The 20,517-nt window shown below is 42.0% G+C and overlaps 1 protein-coding gene across 3 annotated transcripts in view; it reads right to left on the bottom strand.

Annotated features, from left to right (window-relative positions):
* Positions 1 to 17,071, bottom strand: part of Eml4 (EMAP like 4) — a 120,958-nt gene extending 103,887 nt beyond the window's left edge. For 2 of the 3 annotated variants that reach the window (XM_034513849.2, XM_034513854.2), the window contains exon 1: positions 16,770 to 17,038. In XM_034513849.2, the coding sequence (XP_034369740.1) occupies positions 16,770 to 16,794 (25 nt within the window). In that variant the 5' untranslated portion in view covers positions 16,795 to 17,038. Of the gene's footprint in view, positions 1 to 16,769 lie in introns of all 3 variants that reach the window. The other variant, XM_034513852.2, reaches the window with a different exon arrangement.
* Between the last annotated feature and the right edge of the window lie 3,446 nt (positions 17,072 to 20,517).

Genomic DNA, 20,517 nt, shown 5'->3' with positions numbered 1-20,517 from the left:
AGGAAAAACATGTTCAAATACATAACGGTAGTTTAGCAAACAGCAAGGCTTTTTTAAAAGCCCCAAACCCTCCTAACATCAGATACCTGCAAAGCTCTAGCACACCTATCAGTGTGACACCCGCCTCGCCCCAGCTGGTCTAGAGCGCCTGCTTGTGCTCCAGCGGTCGCCATTAGCTGGTACTATAGAAACGTCAGAGCTCCACATGTCCCAAGTGACTTTTCCGTAAGCTCATCTGCCACAAACTCTAACATCTAAAAAACCATTTACAGATACATTATAATTGATAATTTAGCCATCAACATATATACGCCACTCCTATGTCCTCCTAACAGTGAACTTAATGAAAATGGTTTATTATTTAATTCCCTCTAGTATAAGCTTCATAAGAACAAGAGTTTATTTTATTCATGGATATAGGCCCAGTAATAAAATAATGCCTAAAATGAAGCATACTAAGTTATTAGGTAGGTAAATTGAACTATTCAATTTCTCATGCTAGGACTATAGTTAATATTAATTATCAAAAAGCTAGCAACAGATATACATGTTGAACATTCCTTACCCAAAATGCTTGGTACTGGAAGGGCTTCTGATTGATGTGGTAGTTTGGGGGGAGAGGGGAGGGGTGTTGGATTTTTGTTTTGTTTTCAGACTTTGAGTATTTCATAGGCTAGACTGAGCACCTATAATCTAAAAATCCAGTGTTCCTACATCTGCGGAGTTTGTGTATTGTTCAAAGTTTTGGTTTTGGAACATTTAAGTCTTTTGTAGTATAGATGCTTCATTTCTACAATGATCATCATCCCAAATGAAGGCGTTAATGTGGATACAGTTTTATGCAAGCTACTGAACTGTTAATAAGGATTTAAGCTTTAATGTATGTTTTAGGCTGAAATTAAGATGTTCTGGGCCCCTTAGAAAGTTATTACAGCTATCAATAAAGTTCCTGAACTCCTGATGAGGCCCTGGTCTAAGCTCCTACCTTACCCACCTCAGTGTTGAGATTAGAGGGGCTCAAACACCATATCCTGCAATGATAATTGCTTAAAGCAAATATACTACACAAATCATAAGACTCATAATCAAAAACAAAGCAGCAGCAAGTATCTGAGAAAGTTATCACTGATGTAAGTAACACAGACGACAGAGCCCCAGAACTCAGTAACAACCGAGAATGCCAGCAGCCAGGCACAGCTGACAACAGCTACACTGCACCGAAAACTGCGACTAAACATGGGCTTCTCTGTCCTTTTCTTGGGTGTTTGTTGCAGAGTGGGAGCAGACGTGGCAAGTAAACATTCCTTTGCACTCCGAGCTCGGGAAGAGTCTATGTCCTGACCTGTTTTCCTGCTAAAACAAAGATCTGAAATTGAGGGAAATTCCTGACAACAGAGGCCTAAGGTAAACCTTCAGGTGCCCAAAGCTTTCTATACCTCACCAAACTGATCCCTGCCATTCTGTCGTAAAAGGCTACACTGTAAACCCATAAGGACTTTGTTTATAGCTGGAAGAGTGCTGAGCACATACCAAGCATTCAATAAATATTTCCTGACTAAATATTGCCTGAATCCTCCACAGAATTACACCCTTATGAGAGCAGGGGTTTCCAGCGGCTCACTCACTGGCTCCCACCACACTCGGTGAGAAACCCCTCTTTACTCGGCAGAAAGCAAGTTTTAGAATAATCATTAAATCCCATTCACGGTCATCATTAAGATTTTAAAGTAAATACTATCTTTCTAATAATCTGTTCTAAATGTTGCTTCCTAGTATCTGATCTCAATCCACATTATTAGATTCTGCAGTGGGAAGTCACTCATTGTCTGCACACAAACGTATCTGTATCAATTGTTAACTGAAGACTGAAACTTAAGCTGCCAATGGACACCAAGGAGTATGAACAGCACTCACAGCTACGCCCCACCTAAACTGCAAACAGGATGTCCTTCAAAGTGATTTTCTTCAAACAGACCTCCCACTCACTCATCAATAGAAGTCAGTTGTGATACTTTTTGGAACAAATGACTCAATGAAAAACACAGACAAATTTTGTCATTTGCTCTCAAGTATCACTCAGAAAACCAGTACAGAATGAATAGCCACTTCAAAAGCAACATGCAAAAATAAATACTACAGACAAAAATACTTGAATGTAATATTGAATACGTCTGTCTTTTAAAAGAGTCATCTTAACTTTAGGGAGTCAAAAAAAAGCAAACTCTCCCAGCTGTTTCTCAACTGTGAGTTGCAACCTCAATATCCTACATATCAGATATTTACATTACAATTCATAACTGTAGCAAAATTACAGTTATTAAGTAGCAATGAAACTTCCTAATGCTTCGACCCTTTCATAAAGTCTCTCATGTTGTGGTGACCCCTAACCATAAAAGTATTTCATTGCTACTTCATAACTGTATCTGAATCTGATATGCAGGATATCAGATATATGACCCCTGAGAGTCATTAGACCCCCTAAAGAGATAGCAAACCACAGTTGAGAACCAATGATCTGAAAAAAAAAAAAAAGTGCTCTTACAGAGTATATAACAGAATAATCTGACCTTTGATATACAAACAGCTAACTCACAAAGAGCCAACTGATAATATTCAAATAAAATACAGAACCTCCAATTTGATCCACATATACAACATGGAATGGTGTATTCACACTCTTCCATATACTCAAAATTGTAACACACACAATAATAAGTTTAAAGAAAAAGAACAGTATAAATGGTCTGTAAATTTTTATTGTGTATATATAAATACACATATTAACAAATCTATGAACTTAAAACCTCACACATTGCTGGGCGGCGGTGGCGCACGCCTTTAATCCCAGCACTTGGGAGGCAGAGGCAGGTGTAGTTCTGAGTTCCAGGACAGCCTGGTCTACAGAGTGAGTTCCAGGACAGCCAAGGCTATACAGAGAAACCCTGTCTCAGAAAAAACAAAAACAAACAAACAAACAAACAAAAAAACCCTCACACATTTTACTAAAGCTCTCACTCAGATTATTCTTAACAGCATTTGATGTCCTGTTATTGATATTTTTACAAATATAAGTTGTGATTATTTTGTTGGACATACAGTTTAAAGTGATAAACCATCAATCTTGAGGTTCAAAAACAATCACTTTTGCTACCTGTTTCCCAGCCTACAACAGGTTAAAATTGGAAAAAAGAAAAAAGGAGCTGATGAGATGGTTCAGTGGGTAAAGCTGACCAGGCGGATTCCGGCAGAAGAGACTCCTACAAAGTGTGCGTATGGAGAGAGGGGAGGGAGGGGGGCAGACTCCTGCAAAGTGTACATATGGGGGGGGGGGGGGGAAGGGGGCAGACTCCTGCAAAGTGTACATATGGGGGGGGCAGACTCCTGCAAAGTGTACATGTGGGGGGGGGGGGAAGAAGAGAGATGAGAATAAATAAGTAAATAAATTGATTTTTAAAAATTAAGTCTAAATAAAAGGGGAAAAATCAGAAACAGTGATCCAATAGCAATACACACCTCTAGATTCAAGTATACCATGTCTGTACTTTAAAAAGAACATTCAACTTACTGAAGAAATAGCTGATTCCAGAAGTAGACTGGAACATATAAAAGAGATACTGGGAAATGTATTCGGTGCTTTTCTGTTACTAAGATAAAATACCACGACCAAAGAACCTAACAGAAGAAAGGGTGCAGTTCCAGAGAGAATGTGAGGGATGCAGCAGGCGGAAGGAAGCAGGAAGCTGAGAACTTACATCCTTAAATGCAAGCAGGAAGCAGAAAGCTGGAAATATCACGAGGCTTTTAACTCTCAAAGTCTGAGGGGACAACCTCCTCCAACAAGGCCATACCTCCTAAATCTTCCCAAACAGAGCTATCAACTGGGAACCAAATGTTCAAGTATTTGACCTCTCAGGGACATTCACATTCAAACCACTGCAAGAACATTCTATCATATCCGAAAGTAAGGGAAAACATTATGGTCAAAATTTAGGAGGCAGTTTGAGGATGTTTCCATAATTTGTTGGGGTTTGTTTTTGTTTGGTTGGGTTTTTTTTTTTTTTTTTTTTTTTTTTGGTTTTGTTTTGTTTAAAAAGAAAAGAAAATTAGATTAAAATATGACAAATACATAAAAATCTGTGAGTTTTTATTCTAAGATATATAGCAAACAAAGAGACATGTTACAAACCACCAAAAGGTAGCATCAACACTTGTGCGTTAAAGTCTACAGAAGAAAAGACAACTTCTTTAACAAACTATGGAGGGAAACATACAATAAAGAGAGCTGCCAATAAAATGCAATGTGTGGATCTTAAATATAAACCACTGTAAAATGATATTCAAGAGAATCACAGTCTGAAGTGGTGGTACAGGCCTATAATCCGAGCATCTGAGGAGATCCTTGAATTTGAGTCTAACCTAGAATACACAGCTGTTCCAGACCAGCCAGGAAAGGAACCTGTCTCAACAAAACAGAAAACAAACCCAAGGCCTGGCAGTGGTGGCGAACGCCTTTAATCCCAGCACTTGGGAGGCAGAAGCAGGCAGATTTCTGAGTTCGAGGCCAGCCTGGTTTACAGAGTGAGTTCCAGGAGAGCAAGGACTACAGAGAAGCCCTATCTCAAAAAACCAAAAAGAAAAAAAGAAAAAAAAAAAACAAAAACAAAATGCCAACAGACAGGCAATCACAGATCTGTATATATCCAAAGAAATTATCATTAAATTTTAGGTCTGATAAAAAAAAACTATTTTTAAAGACATGTAAACACAAATAAGATTTTCAAATAAAAGGAGTGGGACAGAACACTAGCATTAAATGACAAGCAATAAAACCATGAGTAATAATTTAACCATCTTAATACATTTATTGTATGAAGGACACAAGCCACACAAACAACTCCAGAAGGAACCACTGTATTATAACAAGAATTATGCCTAGCACTGATAACATATATATATGCATATATATGTTATTATATATATATATATGCATATATATATGCATGTTGTTGTTAACTGAATTATGTCCCCAACTAAGTCCTTTAAACTTCCACAGAAATTTAAAGACTGTATTTGAAGATTAAGACTCTTAAAGATATAATTAAGTCTATAAAGATGGAACCTTATCCAGCATACTGAATATCCTTATAAGAAACTAATTTGAAGACACATGTAGAGATACCAGGGATATGCAGGCATGATGAAAAGATCAAATGCAGCGAGCTATCTGTTACTGGAGACAGAGGTCACAGAAAAAAAGTAAACCTACTAATGCCTTGATCTTGGCTGGACCTCTAATTTCCAAAACACAGAAAAAAACTAATTTCTGTTAAGCCACACAGTGTTGTGGATAGCCCTGGGGTTGCTTGTATTTTGATGCTAATTCCACTCTTCTGGGAGGGGCTGCAAAGGAGGAATGAGTCAGAAGTAGGAGTCAATCAGGTGACTTCCTGTGAACCATCCCCTAATGAATAAAGGAGCCAATCACTGGCGAGTAGGAGGGACTTCCGGGTTGGATGGGGGAAGAGAATAGGCAGGAGAGAGATGGGGCCTTTGGACAGGGATAGCAAGAGGACAAGATGTAGCTACTAGTGTCTCCTGGTTTCGATGGCGGAACCGTCAGTATTTAATAATGCTTACAAGATTAGGATTCTAGTTGTGCCCAGCGATTGAGTTACCACTGTTTCTGAACTAAGTTTATGTTGTGTTTTCCTTCATGCGGCAGCTCATCTGGGTTCCAGAGAGAAAGGTATAGCGACAAAACAACAAAGCGTGGGTTGCCTGATGTGCACCACAAAAGGCCGTGAGAGTTTTAAAGCATGGGGCTGGCGTGGTAGCGACCCACCAGTGGGAACTTAGTGAGCTGGGTGGAGAGATTTGGGAGCTCTGAGTCAGAGAGTCTCCATGAGATAAGAACAGGCCGGCCACTGCCAGTCAGTACATGGCCAGCCCACCCACCAGGGCTGAGAGTAGCTGGGCGCAGAGCAGAAACTTTTTGTTCTGTTTAATATTTCCTGCAACAACACAGTACACAGTATGCAAAACTTTATTATGGTAGCTCAAACAGATTAATATGCATGTACACAGAACTGGGAAAACAGAAATGAAATGGTATTATTTGGTAAGAGTGCTGGTTTACCTTTTTTTTTTTTTTTTTTTTTTTTAAATTAAAGGCAGGCAGGCAGGCAGGCAGGCAGGCAAGCATCACCAGCAGCAATCCTAGCACGCGTGTAAAACTTAGACATGCTGTACACATCTGCAAGCAAAACACTGGTCGGGTCGGGAAAGACTACAGAGATCCCTGAAGTTTACTGGCCAGCCTAGTTGAATCAATGAGCTACCAAACCAAAAAGTCCTGGGTTCAGTGAGACCCTACCTCAAAAAATGATGCAAGAAAGTTGGTTTGGTGAATAAAGTGCCTGCCACTAAGCCTGAAAACCTGAGTTTGATTTCTGAAACCTACATAGTGAAAGGAGAGAATAAACTTCCATAAGATGTGCTCTGACCTTCACATGTGCACAATGACGTGTGTGTGTGTGTGTGTGTGTGTGTGTGTGTGTGTGTCTGTGCGCGCGCACGTGCACACTCGCAGGTAAACATGAAAAGGTAAAAGCAAGGTGGAGAATAGAGGAACACACCCAATGTTGATCTCTAGCTGCCACATGCATGTAACACAGATATAAGCACGCATGCAAACACACACACACACACACACACAAAAGAGTTGTTGATCACCGGGTCCCTGAGGTGCCCTAAAATAACATTGTCAACTGCCACTTGTTGATCTCCCCCTAGAACTAGATAGCAAACCCCTACTGCTAAAGATCCCACACATCTTAGTTTCAGGACATAAAGAGAATACGGTGACTAGGCTGGACACCTTGTGGTGCTGGCTAGCCTTCACATTGCAAACCTGTGACACAAGCTGCTGGGAACTGTCACCAACAGTCTCACTTATCTGTGGACCTTGTGTGCTTCAGAACCACCACCAGGCAGGATGGGCCCACTGGGACTAGAATGTAGAGTCTATGGGGACAACTAAGTGCTTTCTTACTGGACTTGGCACTACCCCACAGGAGGGAACTCACATGTATTTGGTCATGGCTGGGAAGGTCATAGACCCTAGGAGAAGCTGCTGATATTGTTTCCCTAAACAACCATGATGTGCCCATCAAATTGCCTTCTAAATAACTATGTTTATGCCCACAGATCACTTTAGTCAGAACAGTTTTTTGTAGTCATCAGCAGACTGAGGATGAATGACTGCTGAATATCCAGCCATGAACAAAACATCTACCTTCTCTAAGGTACAAGGAACACTGCACAAGGGGCAGAGAGAATGGAAGATATGGGTGAGACAGGAGAGTGATGTGGAATGCTGACCCCTAGGCATGGTGTGGCTGTCTAACTCTTGAACTCACAGAAACTGGTTTCCCGAACAAGCTTGGGCCCACCAATACCCTCCCTGAGGGTTTATATGCAGCTCAAGGTTGACAGGGGAGCAACATTTTCTTCAGTTGTGTAGCTACTAGTAAAGTGTCTATGCTCCTATAAATTCTACTGAATTCATTAGGTACCCCTACACACACACACACACACACACACACACACACACACACACAAATAAAGATAGAAGGAAGACTACTTGGGAAGAGGAAGTGGAAAGAGTGGGGGAGATCTGTGAATGTGATAAAAATATATTGTACAATGTGTAAACAAGTCATAATGAAACCCATTATGTGTTATTTAACACGGGTTAGTAAAAAAAACATTTTGAGCCAGGTGGTGGTGGCGCACACCTTTAATCCCAGCACATGGGAGGCAGAGGCAGGCGGATTTCTAAGTAGGAGGCCAGCCTGGTCTACAGAGTGAGTTCCAGGACAGCCAGGGCTACACAGAGAAACCCTGTCTCGAAGAAAAACAAAACAAACAAAATGCAATCCCAGGTGTAAATTCATCTTCCCTCCACAAGCACACTCTTTATCCCTGACTATTCTGTGGTGATAGCTATTCGTACAGCTAAAACAACACTGGCCTCTAAATACCATTCTACACAAAAATTACTAAGTCTCCTTGAAATGATGGTCACTCCAAGACTGGAGCAGGAAGAGCACAAGGCAAACTGGATCACTGAGACTGGTCCCCAATATTGTTGGGTGTACTATGGCTAAAGAGCAATGACCTTGGCTCACAGGAAATAACAAATGTTCGGAGGGTGACGGGCACCAGCTCAGACACTTGCCTGGTGCCTGCAGTGGTCAAAAGAGTGTGTCAGGACCCCTGGGACTGGAGCTATAGACAATTGTAAACTGCCATTTGGTACTGGGAATCAAATCCAGGTCCTCTGCAAGAGGTAACAGTGTTCTTAATGGCTAAACAGTCTTTCCAGTCCCAATTTCTCAATTTTTGAAACACCCAAAGGGCTGAACAAAACATAAAATGTCTGTCTGCTAAGTCTGAACTGCAACAGCCTCTGACCCAGAGGCATAGTTCTCAAAGTGAGGCCTAGGGATACAAAGAAACCACATGATATACACACAGACAACATTCTTATAGGCAGTTTTATCTCAAGGGTTTGCCCTGGAATTTTCTGAGAGACAGTTCCATATTTTTTAAATGCTACACATTGTGGAATATAGTGCAATGTTTATACAATTTTTTAAAACTCTATATTGGAAAATGCCAGGGTCACAGAAAACCTGCAAGAGCAGTAGTAATAAAAAATGAAACAGAACACACTCACATGGCGATTACCAAATTTACTCACAGCTAACGCTGTCTGAGTATCTGTATGTTTGATTTTTTACACATGTATATGTGTATATATTCACTTATAAAACATGTAAATTTTTAAGTGAACCATTTAAAAGTTAGACACAGTAGGTGTGGTAGTGCATACCTGTTCCCAGCACTCCGAGGCTGAGACAGGACTATGGCAGTGTGGGCTTTACAGTGAGTTTCAGCTCAGCCTAAGATACACAGTGAGCCCTGCCACAAACAAGAGCAAGTTACAGACGACATGGTCCTTTCTCCCTACCAACTATAGAGTCTATTTCCTAAGAATAAAAATATCTCAAAAAAAAAAAAAAAACTCCACATACAATGTTAGTAAGTTAAACACTGATATAATAATACTTTACTTCCTTCTACCACATAAACTCCAGTATTGAATCAATAATATTCTTCATTGTATTTTTCTCTCAAAAACATAGTCCAGGGAATGGAGAGATGGCTCAGTGGTTAAGAGGTCCAGAGGTTCTGAGTTCAATTCCCATCAACCACATGGTGGCTCACAACCATCTGTAATGGGCATCCAATGCCCTCTTTTGGTGTGTCTGAAGACAGTGACAGGGTATTCACATACATGAAATAAATAAATAAATCTTAAAAAAAAAATATATAGTCCATTGTTTCTTTAGTCTCCTTTAACACAGACCATCCATTTCCAAAAACTATAAAGTGTGTGTGTGTGTGTGTGTGTGTGTGTGTGTGTGTGTACACATACACTTTCCAAGTTTTTTCTAATTAGATTCAGACTATTCACTCATGGTGGAGGCAAAAAAGCTAAGGCATACAATGTCTACTGGCAGCATTTGTTCTTACTGTGCGATTATGGTCAATCTGACTTTATGCAGTTACTAGCTTCCCCCTTGCCACTCCTAAACACACAGTAGGAGAAATGGGAGGCCATCAGACACCCTGCTTTGCACCACATCCCTTCTAGATTGGTGAGCTATTGGTTCCTGTCTTATTTGGTCTCACTGTTTCTTGTTACGGTCTCAAAATAATCACATGAAATTATTCATGGGGAGAAAATTTTAAATTAAACAGACTTCAGCTTTTGAGTGCAGCCCCATATGCTTTAGGTATTAAGTACAAATTCACCACTTTAGGAAGACAAACTAGAGAACCAGGAGCAGACTCCTGGATAAAGACAAAGAAACTTGAGTTGTGCCCGGCAGTGGTGGCGCGCGCCTTTAATCCCAGCACTTGGGAGGCAGAGGCAGGTGGATTTCTGAGTTCGAGGCCAGCCTGGTGTACAGCGTGAGTTCCAGGACAGCCAGGACTACACAGAGAAACCCTGTCTCAAAAAACCAAAAGAAAGACAGAAAGAAAGAAAGAAAGAAAGAAAGAAAGAAAGAAAGAAAGGATAACAAACACTGAGCACTGTGGTGAACTCCTTTAATCCAAGCACTCACAAGGCAGAGGGATTTCTGGGTTTGAGGCCCACCTGTTCTACAACATGAGTTTCAGGAATACACAAAGAAACCCTGTCTTGGAGAAAAAAAAAAAAAAAAAAAAAAAAAAAAAAAAAAAAAAAACAGATGAAAAAAGAAGCACACAAAAGAAGAGGAGGAGGAGGAAGAAGAGGAAGAGACAGCTAGAGACAGCTGAAGACCTAGCTCAGTGGTAGGTCACCTGCCTACTATGCATGTGACCCTAGGTCCAATCCCCGAGAACTAAGAAAAAAACTAATTGGCAAAAACAAAGAAGTTGGATATAGTGGCACACACCTATAATCCCAGCATCTAGGAAGTAGAAGCAAGTACATTAGGAGTTCGAGGCCAGCCTCAGTTATATTGCAAGTTTGAGGCTAGCCTGGGCTACATGAGCCCCTATCTCTTTTTAAAAAGGGACTGGGGGTGAGGAGGTGAGATAAGAAGTAATGATACAAATTGTATGCCTTCAAAGACATTTTTAACTTGGCAGGAGACGGGGAATGGCAAGGAATCAAACATTCTGTGACTGAAAGTCTGGGTGATTAATATTTCATGTAAAAACACACACATATAATTCATAACTTCAATGTAGCATTTATAAAATGGCCAGTGACTTAGCATCCTTGTCTATGATTTCAAAAGCCACTGCAGAGCCTTAATTGCTATTCTATGTAAAATGCAAATACGGTGTTTTCCTTATCTAAACACTCATCAACCAAGAGCAAAGTCTAAATTTCAAGTGTTTAACTTTATAAAACTGCCATTTTATAAGAAACAAAGCAGAGTGCTTTAACAGTATGAGTCTACAAAAACTGATTAAGAGGCTTCAAAAGTCAATCATTTTGAAAGGAAAACCTGATTTTAAAGAGAAAGATTCCAGATTTGATGTGTCTATGAGGTTTGAGGAGCCACCGATGGGGCAGGTGGAGTGGCACGGCGCATGCCCATAGTGCCCATACTAGGAAGGCTAAGGAGAGAGCCAGTTCGTGGACAGTCTAGGCTACCCAGCAAGACCCTGTCTCAAAAAGAAGCCACTAAGGAGAGGGAAAGAACCCTGGACTCCATCAGATGAAGCAAGCTCAGGGTTCTCTTCGGTTTGGTTAGTTTGGTTTGTTGTTGTTCTTTTGTTTTTATTTTTAAAAGGCTGTGTGGCAGTGAAGAAAAAAAAAAGATGTAATTTCAATGTTAAAATTCTGGGCATAGGAAAAGACTTACAAATATACATACAGGATATATGATTATAACTTATCTTTCTTTTCTACTAATGTTTTACTGTTTAGCATGAATTCTCTGAGCTAACCCTTTCTCAAAATAAAGAACTTCTATTCATATAGCTTTCTTCATACAGCTTTAGAAATAACCAGACTCTCCGAGCCTCAACTCCACCTACAAAGGGGTAACAATTTAGACCTTAAGACCACCATACAGATTTTAAAGAATAAAGGGTCATTGTAAACTACAAAACAATATGTTAAGTTAAGGTGTTATCTTAACCTAAGGCACTCAGAACTACAGAATGAGAGGTAACATAACAGGCACGAAGACTCACACCCTGGGAATCTGCCACACTGAGACAACAGCAGAGACAATAGCTGTGAGTAGCTTCAACTATTACAAGGTCTTATGATCCACCTATTTAAATATCAAAATGTTTTCAAACTTCCTATGAACAAATGGTGAGGTTTTACATAATATAGATACGAGCTCTCATTAAGATAGTTTTTCTATATCTGAATTAGATATTACAAAAATTAAGACAGATGAAGACCTAGTCATATAATCCCTGGAATTTGGACTGCCAAATAAATTCTGTTATAACTTTAAAAAGCCAGGCTTTATAGACAAATATCTAGCAATCTCCAGACGCTCACTCTCCGCAATCACTTGCTTTGATCCACAGTGCAGCATTCTATGTGGTGCTGCCCTCCTTTGTCTCCATCCCTGGTATTTTCCTACACTTAATAAACATTTATAGATGCCTAAAGTCAGCAGTTAGCTCTTAAAAGACAAAAGCATGTGCCATTCTCGTCCTTTCTTTAAGGGTAAAAAGCATAGAGCTGGTGGTCCACCTATGGCATTACCCATACACACTTAGTAATATTCTAGAACACTCATGCTGTAGACACTGTACCTACATTTGAGTTACTATTCACATCATGTTACATATAACTATCCTCTTGCATATGCCAGTATGTGTGGTATGTTTGCATGCCCAAGTATATATAGGTGTAAGTGTGTGTGCAGGTACATATGAGGGCCTGATGTTCACATCAGGATCTTTCTTCATCACTTGCCGCTGTACCAAAAACTGGATAGTATGTATGGTAGGATTACAGGCTCGCTGCCACACCCATACATTTAGATGAGTACTGGAGAGCTGAACTCCTACCCAGCAAGCCATTTATCTACAGAACCATCACCCCAGGCCCACCTACTGCCATCTTGAGCCCTTCAAGACAACCAATAAGAGACTGAATTGTTTAGGAAAAAACCCAAATGGTTACATGAAAGGAAAAAAAGGCTTACTGAATATTTAAAGGATGTTTGAAGCTAGATTAGTATTGAAAATCAGGCAGGCATGGTGACATGTGCCAGTGGTCCTAGTTACTGAAGCAGCAGCTTAGGCAGAAGGGTGGCTAGAGTTCAAGACAACATAGCATGAGTTTGTCTTACAATATTTTAAAATATATTTTAAAAACTTTAGCCAGGCAGTGGTGGCACACGTCTTTAATCCCAACACTTGGGAGGCAGAGGTAGGCGGATTTCAGAACTCAGAAATCCGCCTGAGTTCCAGGACAGCCTGGTCTACAGAGTGAGTTCCAGGACAGCCAGGGTTACACAGAGAAACCCTGGGGGGGGGGGGGGGGGGGGGGGAAGAACACAACAAACAAACAAACACCAAAAAAAAAAAAAAAAAAAAAAAACTTTAAAAGGGCTTGGTGTAGTGGAATACTCCTATAATTCCAAAACTCTGGAGGTAAAGACAGAGGATCAACAGTTCAAGGACAACCTCAGCAATGAAGTGAGTTCAAGCCCAGCCTGGGCTATGTTAGAACCTGTTCAGAAACATAAAAATGAAGTCCTGCATGGTTCCTTTAAAGAAAGCAAAATTTAAGCTAAGAATATAGTTCAGTTGGTAGAGCGCTTGCCTACCATTTACAAAGCCATGGTTCAGCCTTCAGTACTCCATAAATCAAGGAGCACCTATAGACATTATAGTGACACATGCTCAGGAGGTAGGCGCAGACCAGCCAGGCCAGGATTCGAGAGAAAATGTTATTTCTTACACATAATAACCTTCATGTATTATAACTTGAATTTTATATTGTAAACTGGCATGGTTACGTTTATTCTTTCTTCAAAATGCAAACATTCACATTTAGGCTAATCCCAAGATAAATATATTAAAATTAAAACTCTTATTACAAAAAAAGATATTATCCCAGGGTGTGTAATCTAGCACTTGGGATGCTGACAGGCTACATAGCTAAGATCCTGTCTCAAGGGTAGGGTTTTAAAACCAACAACCACTACCACCAAACAACACAACACAAAACAACAACAAAAACTGGCTTAAAACCTGAACTAAGAAAAGGATGTAAAAAAAGACTAAGCATAAAATGTATCCAACCCCTGCTTTGAAAGTCAGTAAGATCAGGGGGAAAGGCTTTATTTATAGGTAGTTTTCTGCTTTTGCAAACACACCTGAAGTTTAAGATACATACTCTTGAGACATGTTGTGTGTATGCTCATACTGAGATGTGGTGACAACACACCAAAGTAGCGTGAAAGCCTGTTTCCCAAGTGCTGCCTTTCAAATGACACTAAAGTACAGACTGAACGACAGCAGGAGATACTATGTAACTAGGAGAAACTGCATACATAGTACAAGCATGAGCCGGCCACACTACCTGGAATTCATCAGGTGCAGAAGGATCCTTTAGCTGCTTTTATTGTAAAACAAGGATAACACAAGAAATATGTAACTTCAATGTGGCATCAAAATGGCTACTCATCTAAAACTCCTATCTCTGGTTCCCAAATCTCCTGTATAGGTATCTTATACAATGCATGCTTTTCTTATCTAATCACTCTGACCACAGACAAGGTTTGGGTTTGGATTCCCTTAAATAATCAGCTTTTACAGAATCATTCTGCTGATACAACCACTGAATTTTTTTTTTTTGCTTATGAAAATGTAGTCTATTCACAATTTTCCAAGAACCTCTCTAGTATGAGAGATGTAAGCATCCACTTCCTTGAGAAAAAACGCTTTCAATATGTTACCCCAGAAGAATTTCACATGTTTTGAATTCTTTAGTTAAAAAAAGAAGTCTTTACACATAAGTGCTTTCTTTTACACTAATAGCTCTCTTGATGATAAAATAAAGATCAATGTAACTCTAAGCTCCAGGCTAATGAACTGCAGGGAACAGAAACAAGCAATTTGGCAAGAACTGAGCAGAGCTCTGCTTAAAGGCTACTAGTAAAATATACAGGCTCCCCTCCCCCACTCCCAACCCTTTAAGGTTTCAATTAAGATGGGGCCTAGTTTTACTCATAGAAAGCAACAGAAAGAGAAAGCACAACTCCTGCTACAAAGTCTCTTCATGAAGGCAACTCCAGAAAGGAGACAAAAACCATCCCTGTCCTTCAGCTGACACAGGCACATATCAGAGCCTGCTCAACACCAAATCTTAAGAAGGGCAAACTTTCACCACATACCAGTCAAAAGACAGCAATTCAATGTTAGGATCACAAACGATGGCCTGAAATAACTGTTTAAAGTCCGTCATTATGCATCTTTAATACGACATAAAAATGGCATTTGTTCTCCTGATTGTAACTCTTTCTGTTGTCTCTACTGGATTAGTTAAGGGATAAACTTGATTAACAAGGCATATACACTTTCAAATTTAAGTGCTTCAATTGGTGAAAAAGCACTTTCAACACATAGGGGCTTCTGCAAGCCCTCCAGAATTCCTCAGAACTAACAAGCTAAAGATCCCATTACATACAGAGATTATGACAGGGCCACCAAAGATACCCAATCTGCATGGTAGCAGACACGCAGGCCACTCTTCCAGCCAACAGGAACTGAGGAATGAACCCAGGCACAAAACTAAAAAGAACAAACGAAGATTTAAGGCCTCGCTAAAAGGAGACCAAGAAGGAAGTAACTTCAGTATGTAAGTAATCACAAGCCATCAAAGGTTAGATAATGAACAACAGGTGTCTTTGTAGAGAAAAGAACCACATGCATTGCTCCTATTTTAGGATTTCTATTCTCAAAGCAGTATAACCATGATTTTTTTTCCTCAAGAAAGTCAAAACCAAAACTGTGCCTTTACTATTTAACAACTGTAAGAGCCTGATGCTCTTCTATTTACTTTTTAACTTTACTTTAAAAAAAAAAATCCATCTAATTCCAACCTTGTGTAGGCATATTAAAATCTGGCTTAATGCCAGATGGTTTGCTGATCAGTGAACATTAACTAAATAGAGATTTATTATCAAGAAATGGAAAAGAAAAGCGTCTGACTACAGGCTACTACCACATAAAATAGTCAAATGTACAAATCAAATCCAGCCGCAGGTATCACATAGCGGCAGTATCAGCCAAAGCAGAATCGCTTCTCTCACAATAACACTTAAAGCTCAATGGATTCCAGTGGCCTCAAAGAATAATAATTCTAGACACAGGTACTGGTTACCCTGGAGTTCTCCTGTTCCTCAGGCCAGTCACAAAATTTACCACCTGTACTCAGGTTAACACTGAGAAGACACTTCAGCCAACTGAATAACCTATCCCTTTCTCTCCACTCCACAAAGACAGCATATTCCAAAAATGGAGAATCCTTTCTTTCCCGATTGAGGTCCCCTCTTACGAGTTCATTGGACAGGATTACTTCTCTCCAGCGTGCATGGAGACCATACTTCTGCTTTCACTCTTATAGAGGGTCCCCCCCAGCACGGATGCACCTCTCCCTTTCCTGTATTGAGCAAATGATATGCACTCCACCACTGCAAAACGTTCAGAGAAGTGGAGGGAAGTTGTCAGTTACTGAGAGCTACTTAATAAATCTCCAAATATAAAGACTGAGAGGGGTGAATCCAATCCTGAAATGGGACTGGAGATTCCTACTCTCTGCGGAAAAGGCTGCCCCAATCTTGCCTACAATTCGTTTAAGTAGAGAGATGTACTCTGAGAGTCTGTATTTGATGAAGGGGTGCCCCGACTTTAACGGGGGTCGGAGGAAGGTGCTAAGTGTACCGGGAGGGACGTAGCAGTGGCTGGAGGGTCGCTGAGGGGAAGGAGGGCCCCCGCACTGAAGGGGGCTCTGGGAAGAAAGGAGGGTCTGGAGGAGAGTGCTGCATGGGGGAGGGGCCGCCCGTCCCGGAGGCGGCGACGGGGCTGCAGCCTCCCGGGAACCATGTGCCGGGAGCGGCGGCCACCCGCAGGAGCGCCGGGGAGCAGGGCCCGCGGCGCGCACGCAGGAAGCCGGGGTCCCAGGTTACGCACGAGGGGCGCGAGCCCGCTGCCGGACTCACCGAGGCTGCCGGCGAAACCGTCCATCTTGCGGGGAACGCGCCGGACTCGGGGCTCAGCGGGGCGGGCGCTTCATTCAGCACACCGACCAAGCGGCGGCCGCGGAACCTGACGCGATCGTTCTCAGCGTCGCCCGGCGCGGCTTCTGACTCCCGCCTCCGCCGTCCGCCGGTCAGCCCGTCAGCTCGAGGGTCAGTCGGTCAATCAGGTTGAGAGCGGCGCCTCGCACCGCCCGCCGCCTGCCCGGCCTCTCTCTCCCAAGCCGCAGCAGTGAGCGCCGCGCCCCGCCCCCGCGCCCGCGCGCAGCCACGGCTCCGCCCCCGCGCACGCCGTCACGCTTCCGATCCCGCCCCCTACGTGATGAACGGGGCGGGGCTTCTCGCGACCCGCCCCTCCCTCTGCCCGGCCTCCGCAGCCGCAGTGAACAGTTGAGTGAAGAGACTTCTGGCTGCTGTTCTTGGCCCGGCTCGCAGCCAGTGTTCTCCAGCCCGAAACTGGGTCTGAGTGGATGGTGCTCGTGGGGATTCTCTTCCTCTGGGGACCCCGCAGAGTACAGTTCTAGAGTTCTTCTGAAGGGAGATGTTAATCCGAGACAGTAAGGAGGCAAACTAGTGAGAACAGGGATTCCCCTTCCTGGGGTTCCCCTCTCCTCTAGTCAGGTGAGGAATTAGAAGTAGAGACAAGACTTTTTGACCAGCTTGTGACCACGTATGCCACAACCGCAGGTTCTAGGACATAGCACAAGCAAGCAATGTTAATGCTGGGTGAAAAGACTTCATCTTACACAATTCTTAGGAGGAAAGACACTGGGCCTTGAGTATCTAGTCTGCCCAAAGTCATGGAACCTGGTGGAAGTGCACCTAAAAGGCTGGCTTGCTTGCCTTACTCTCTTTTTGTTCTTCCCATCAGGGTGCAAAGCCACCGGATAGCCTATCAGGAAACTATAGCACAGACTATTATTAGTTTTTAAATCAACGAGTTCTAGGCTCAAATCTATGAAGTCACCTAACTAATTTAGGCCTTGCTTTAATTTATTTGCAAATTCAAGTGCTAGACTTGTAGCCAAAACGCATCCCATCTTCTTCAATCCTCTAATCCTTCCCTCTTTCCTTACAAAGACATTTGAATAGTTTCGGTCCCTTCTAGGTCGAAGGTTGTGCAGATTAGAGTAACAAAAAACTGTAAGGTGTCTCAGAGACTAAATTGAATATACATTTTAAAATAGCTGGGTTAGGAAAAAATAAGAATGTCTGTTGATAGAGTCGTGGGTCACAGGGACCAACTGAAGGGAGGAGAGAAGAAATGGGAGGCAGCAACTGTCATGATGAACAATTTACAGAATTAAATAGTTGAAAGGATTATTAAACATTCTTGAAGTACAGCTCATTTTGATGCCTCTTTAAACATCTTTCCTAAGGGCCTGGGGGTGTACCTCCGTGACAGCTTGTGCTTAGTAAATGTGAGGCACTGGGTTTGATTCCCAGCTCTGGAAATAGCAAACAAACCAAATCTAATTGAAAAACTTAAACACAGCAAACCTAGGAGGTCAGTGCTGTGAATAGGACATAGCAAGGCTGAGAGCTGGCAGTCAGTAAAGTGTTTTCCATGCGAGTATGGGAAGTGTACTGATGTACACTTATAATCCCGGGTCTGGGATGGCAGAGACAAACTGAACCTCGGGGCTTCCTGGCCAGCCAGCCTCCACAGAGAGCTCCACAGAGAGGTTCTATCTCATAAACAAATTCATGAGGAACTGTACCTAACGCTGACCTCTGGCACACACACACACACACACACACACACACATGCACAACAAAGGAAAACCTAACATTGGCTTTTAAGAAGATGTTTAACTAAAAGGAGAGGAAAATAAGTCAGGTTTTCCTCTAGCATGGTGAACTAATTTTTAAGTTTTCGATAATTGAAGTGAACTTGACTTCGCACTTGTAGTAAGGAGATTATATATATAATTGCTAGAGGCATTCTGATTAATTTCATGTGATTCACATTTGAAAAAAGAAAAACACAATGTATCATATGTTTAAATTTTTACAGCACTGCATTACTGAGTATATTCCTGACAGGAGACAAATGTCTATTTGGCTTGACATCAATGAAAGCCAAATTCTCCACTTACAATGTACTTATCTGATGACCAAGGACCTTCCCCTTCTGGCTTTGTGTGTTGCAATCCTTGTTCCTCCCATACTCCTCACATATGGCCAGAGCCATCCATATGTCCATATAGTGTTCTAACCTCTAGCCCTGATACTCTATCACAGGATGCCAGGTGACCCTGCAGTGGCCCACAGGAGCATTCCCAGAATCTATTGCTAAATAGAAGTAGCCAGCAGTGATTCAATGCAAATGGCCATGGTCTGTGTGGAATATATCACTAAGCCTAAACTTAAATGTATCCCCAACTCTATGTGAAGCTAGTTGCTCCAGATATCTAGTTATTCCAATAGTTCCTGCCGGAGTGGAATACATGACTAAGGGAAGCCTGTGATAGAAAGACACTCCTTCCTACACACTCAGTACAGACTCACGCTGCAGGGCATGCTGTGCTCACCTCAGCACCCAGGAGGCTGAGTCAGGAAAATCTGAAGGTCAAGGTCATCTTCACATATATAGCAAGTCTAATGCTAGCCTGAACAAAAAGGAACCCTGTAATCAATCCTATCTTCAAAACCAAGACAAACAGGATAATTGGAGGCAAGGGGTGAAGAAATCTGAAGCTTAAGCATTGTGAATTTCATGATAAATCTGCCTGCGTTGGTTCTTTTTACCTAAGTAATCCAGATTTATTCTAACCATTGAAACCAACCAAAGGAGTTTAAAAAAAAAAAAAAGTTGAGACAGAAAAAATGAATAAAAACTCAGAACGATGACAAATAAAGGCTCAGGAGATAGGTAGGGTAGTCTCAACAGGTAGGGTAGTCTCGGTGGGTAGGGTAGTCTCAATGGGTAGGGTAGTCTCGGTGGGTAGGGTAGTCTCAATGGGTAGGATAGTCTCAATGGGTAGGGTAGTCTCAATGGGTAGGGTAGTCTCAATGGGTAGAGTAGTCTCAGTGGGTAGGGTAGTCTCAATGGGTAGAGTAGTCTCAGTGGGTAGGGTAGTCTCAGTGGGTAGGGTAGTCTCAGTGGGTAGGGTAGTCTCAGTGGGTAGGGTAGTCTCAGTGGGTAGGGTAGTCTCAGTGAGTAGGGTAGTCTCAGTGGGTAGGGTAGTCTTATGGGGGCAGTAGACCTTAACAGGAAACTTGGTAAGACTGAGCAGGTTGGAAGCCCCAGAACCTCATATCAGAGGATTTTAAGAGCTTTGCCTGCTTCTGACCAGGCCCCTGTCACATGACCACACTCCCTACATAGAAACATGACCTGTGGTCACTTAGATCAGAACAGAGTTCTCCATGCTAATGAGGTATCTAAAGATCCTGAGAGTTAGTCAATAAGCTTCCCTTCCTGGACATTCCTTCCTGCAAAAGGTATTTAATCTCTGGTCTATCCTAAGGAGGTGGTATGTATCCATTTTCCATGATGAACAATCAATAAATACTTCGGAACCAAGGACTGGCTCTCTCATCAAGAACCACCTTACAGAGGGAGCATAGAGAAAGCCTTTGTCTTCAGAGCCTCACCATCTAAGTCTCCGCAGAAGGCCCCTCCACACTCCCAGACAATCACTGTTAAGCTACCCCACCCCCTGCTCCAGGCTCCTCATTGTAGGCCTGTGGACTCCCCACTCTCTGT

This window comes from Arvicanthis niloticus, chromosome 11 (assembly GCF_011762505.2).
Source record: "Arvicanthis niloticus isolate mArvNil1 chromosome 11, mArvNil1.pat.X, whole genome shotgun sequence".
Classification (NCBI taxonomy): domain Eukaryota; kingdom Metazoa; phylum Chordata; class Mammalia; order Rodentia; family Muridae; genus Arvicanthis; species Arvicanthis niloticus.
The sequence above is the reverse complement of the archived record's forward strand: the minus strand, read 5'-3'. Positions and strand labels throughout refer to the sequence as shown.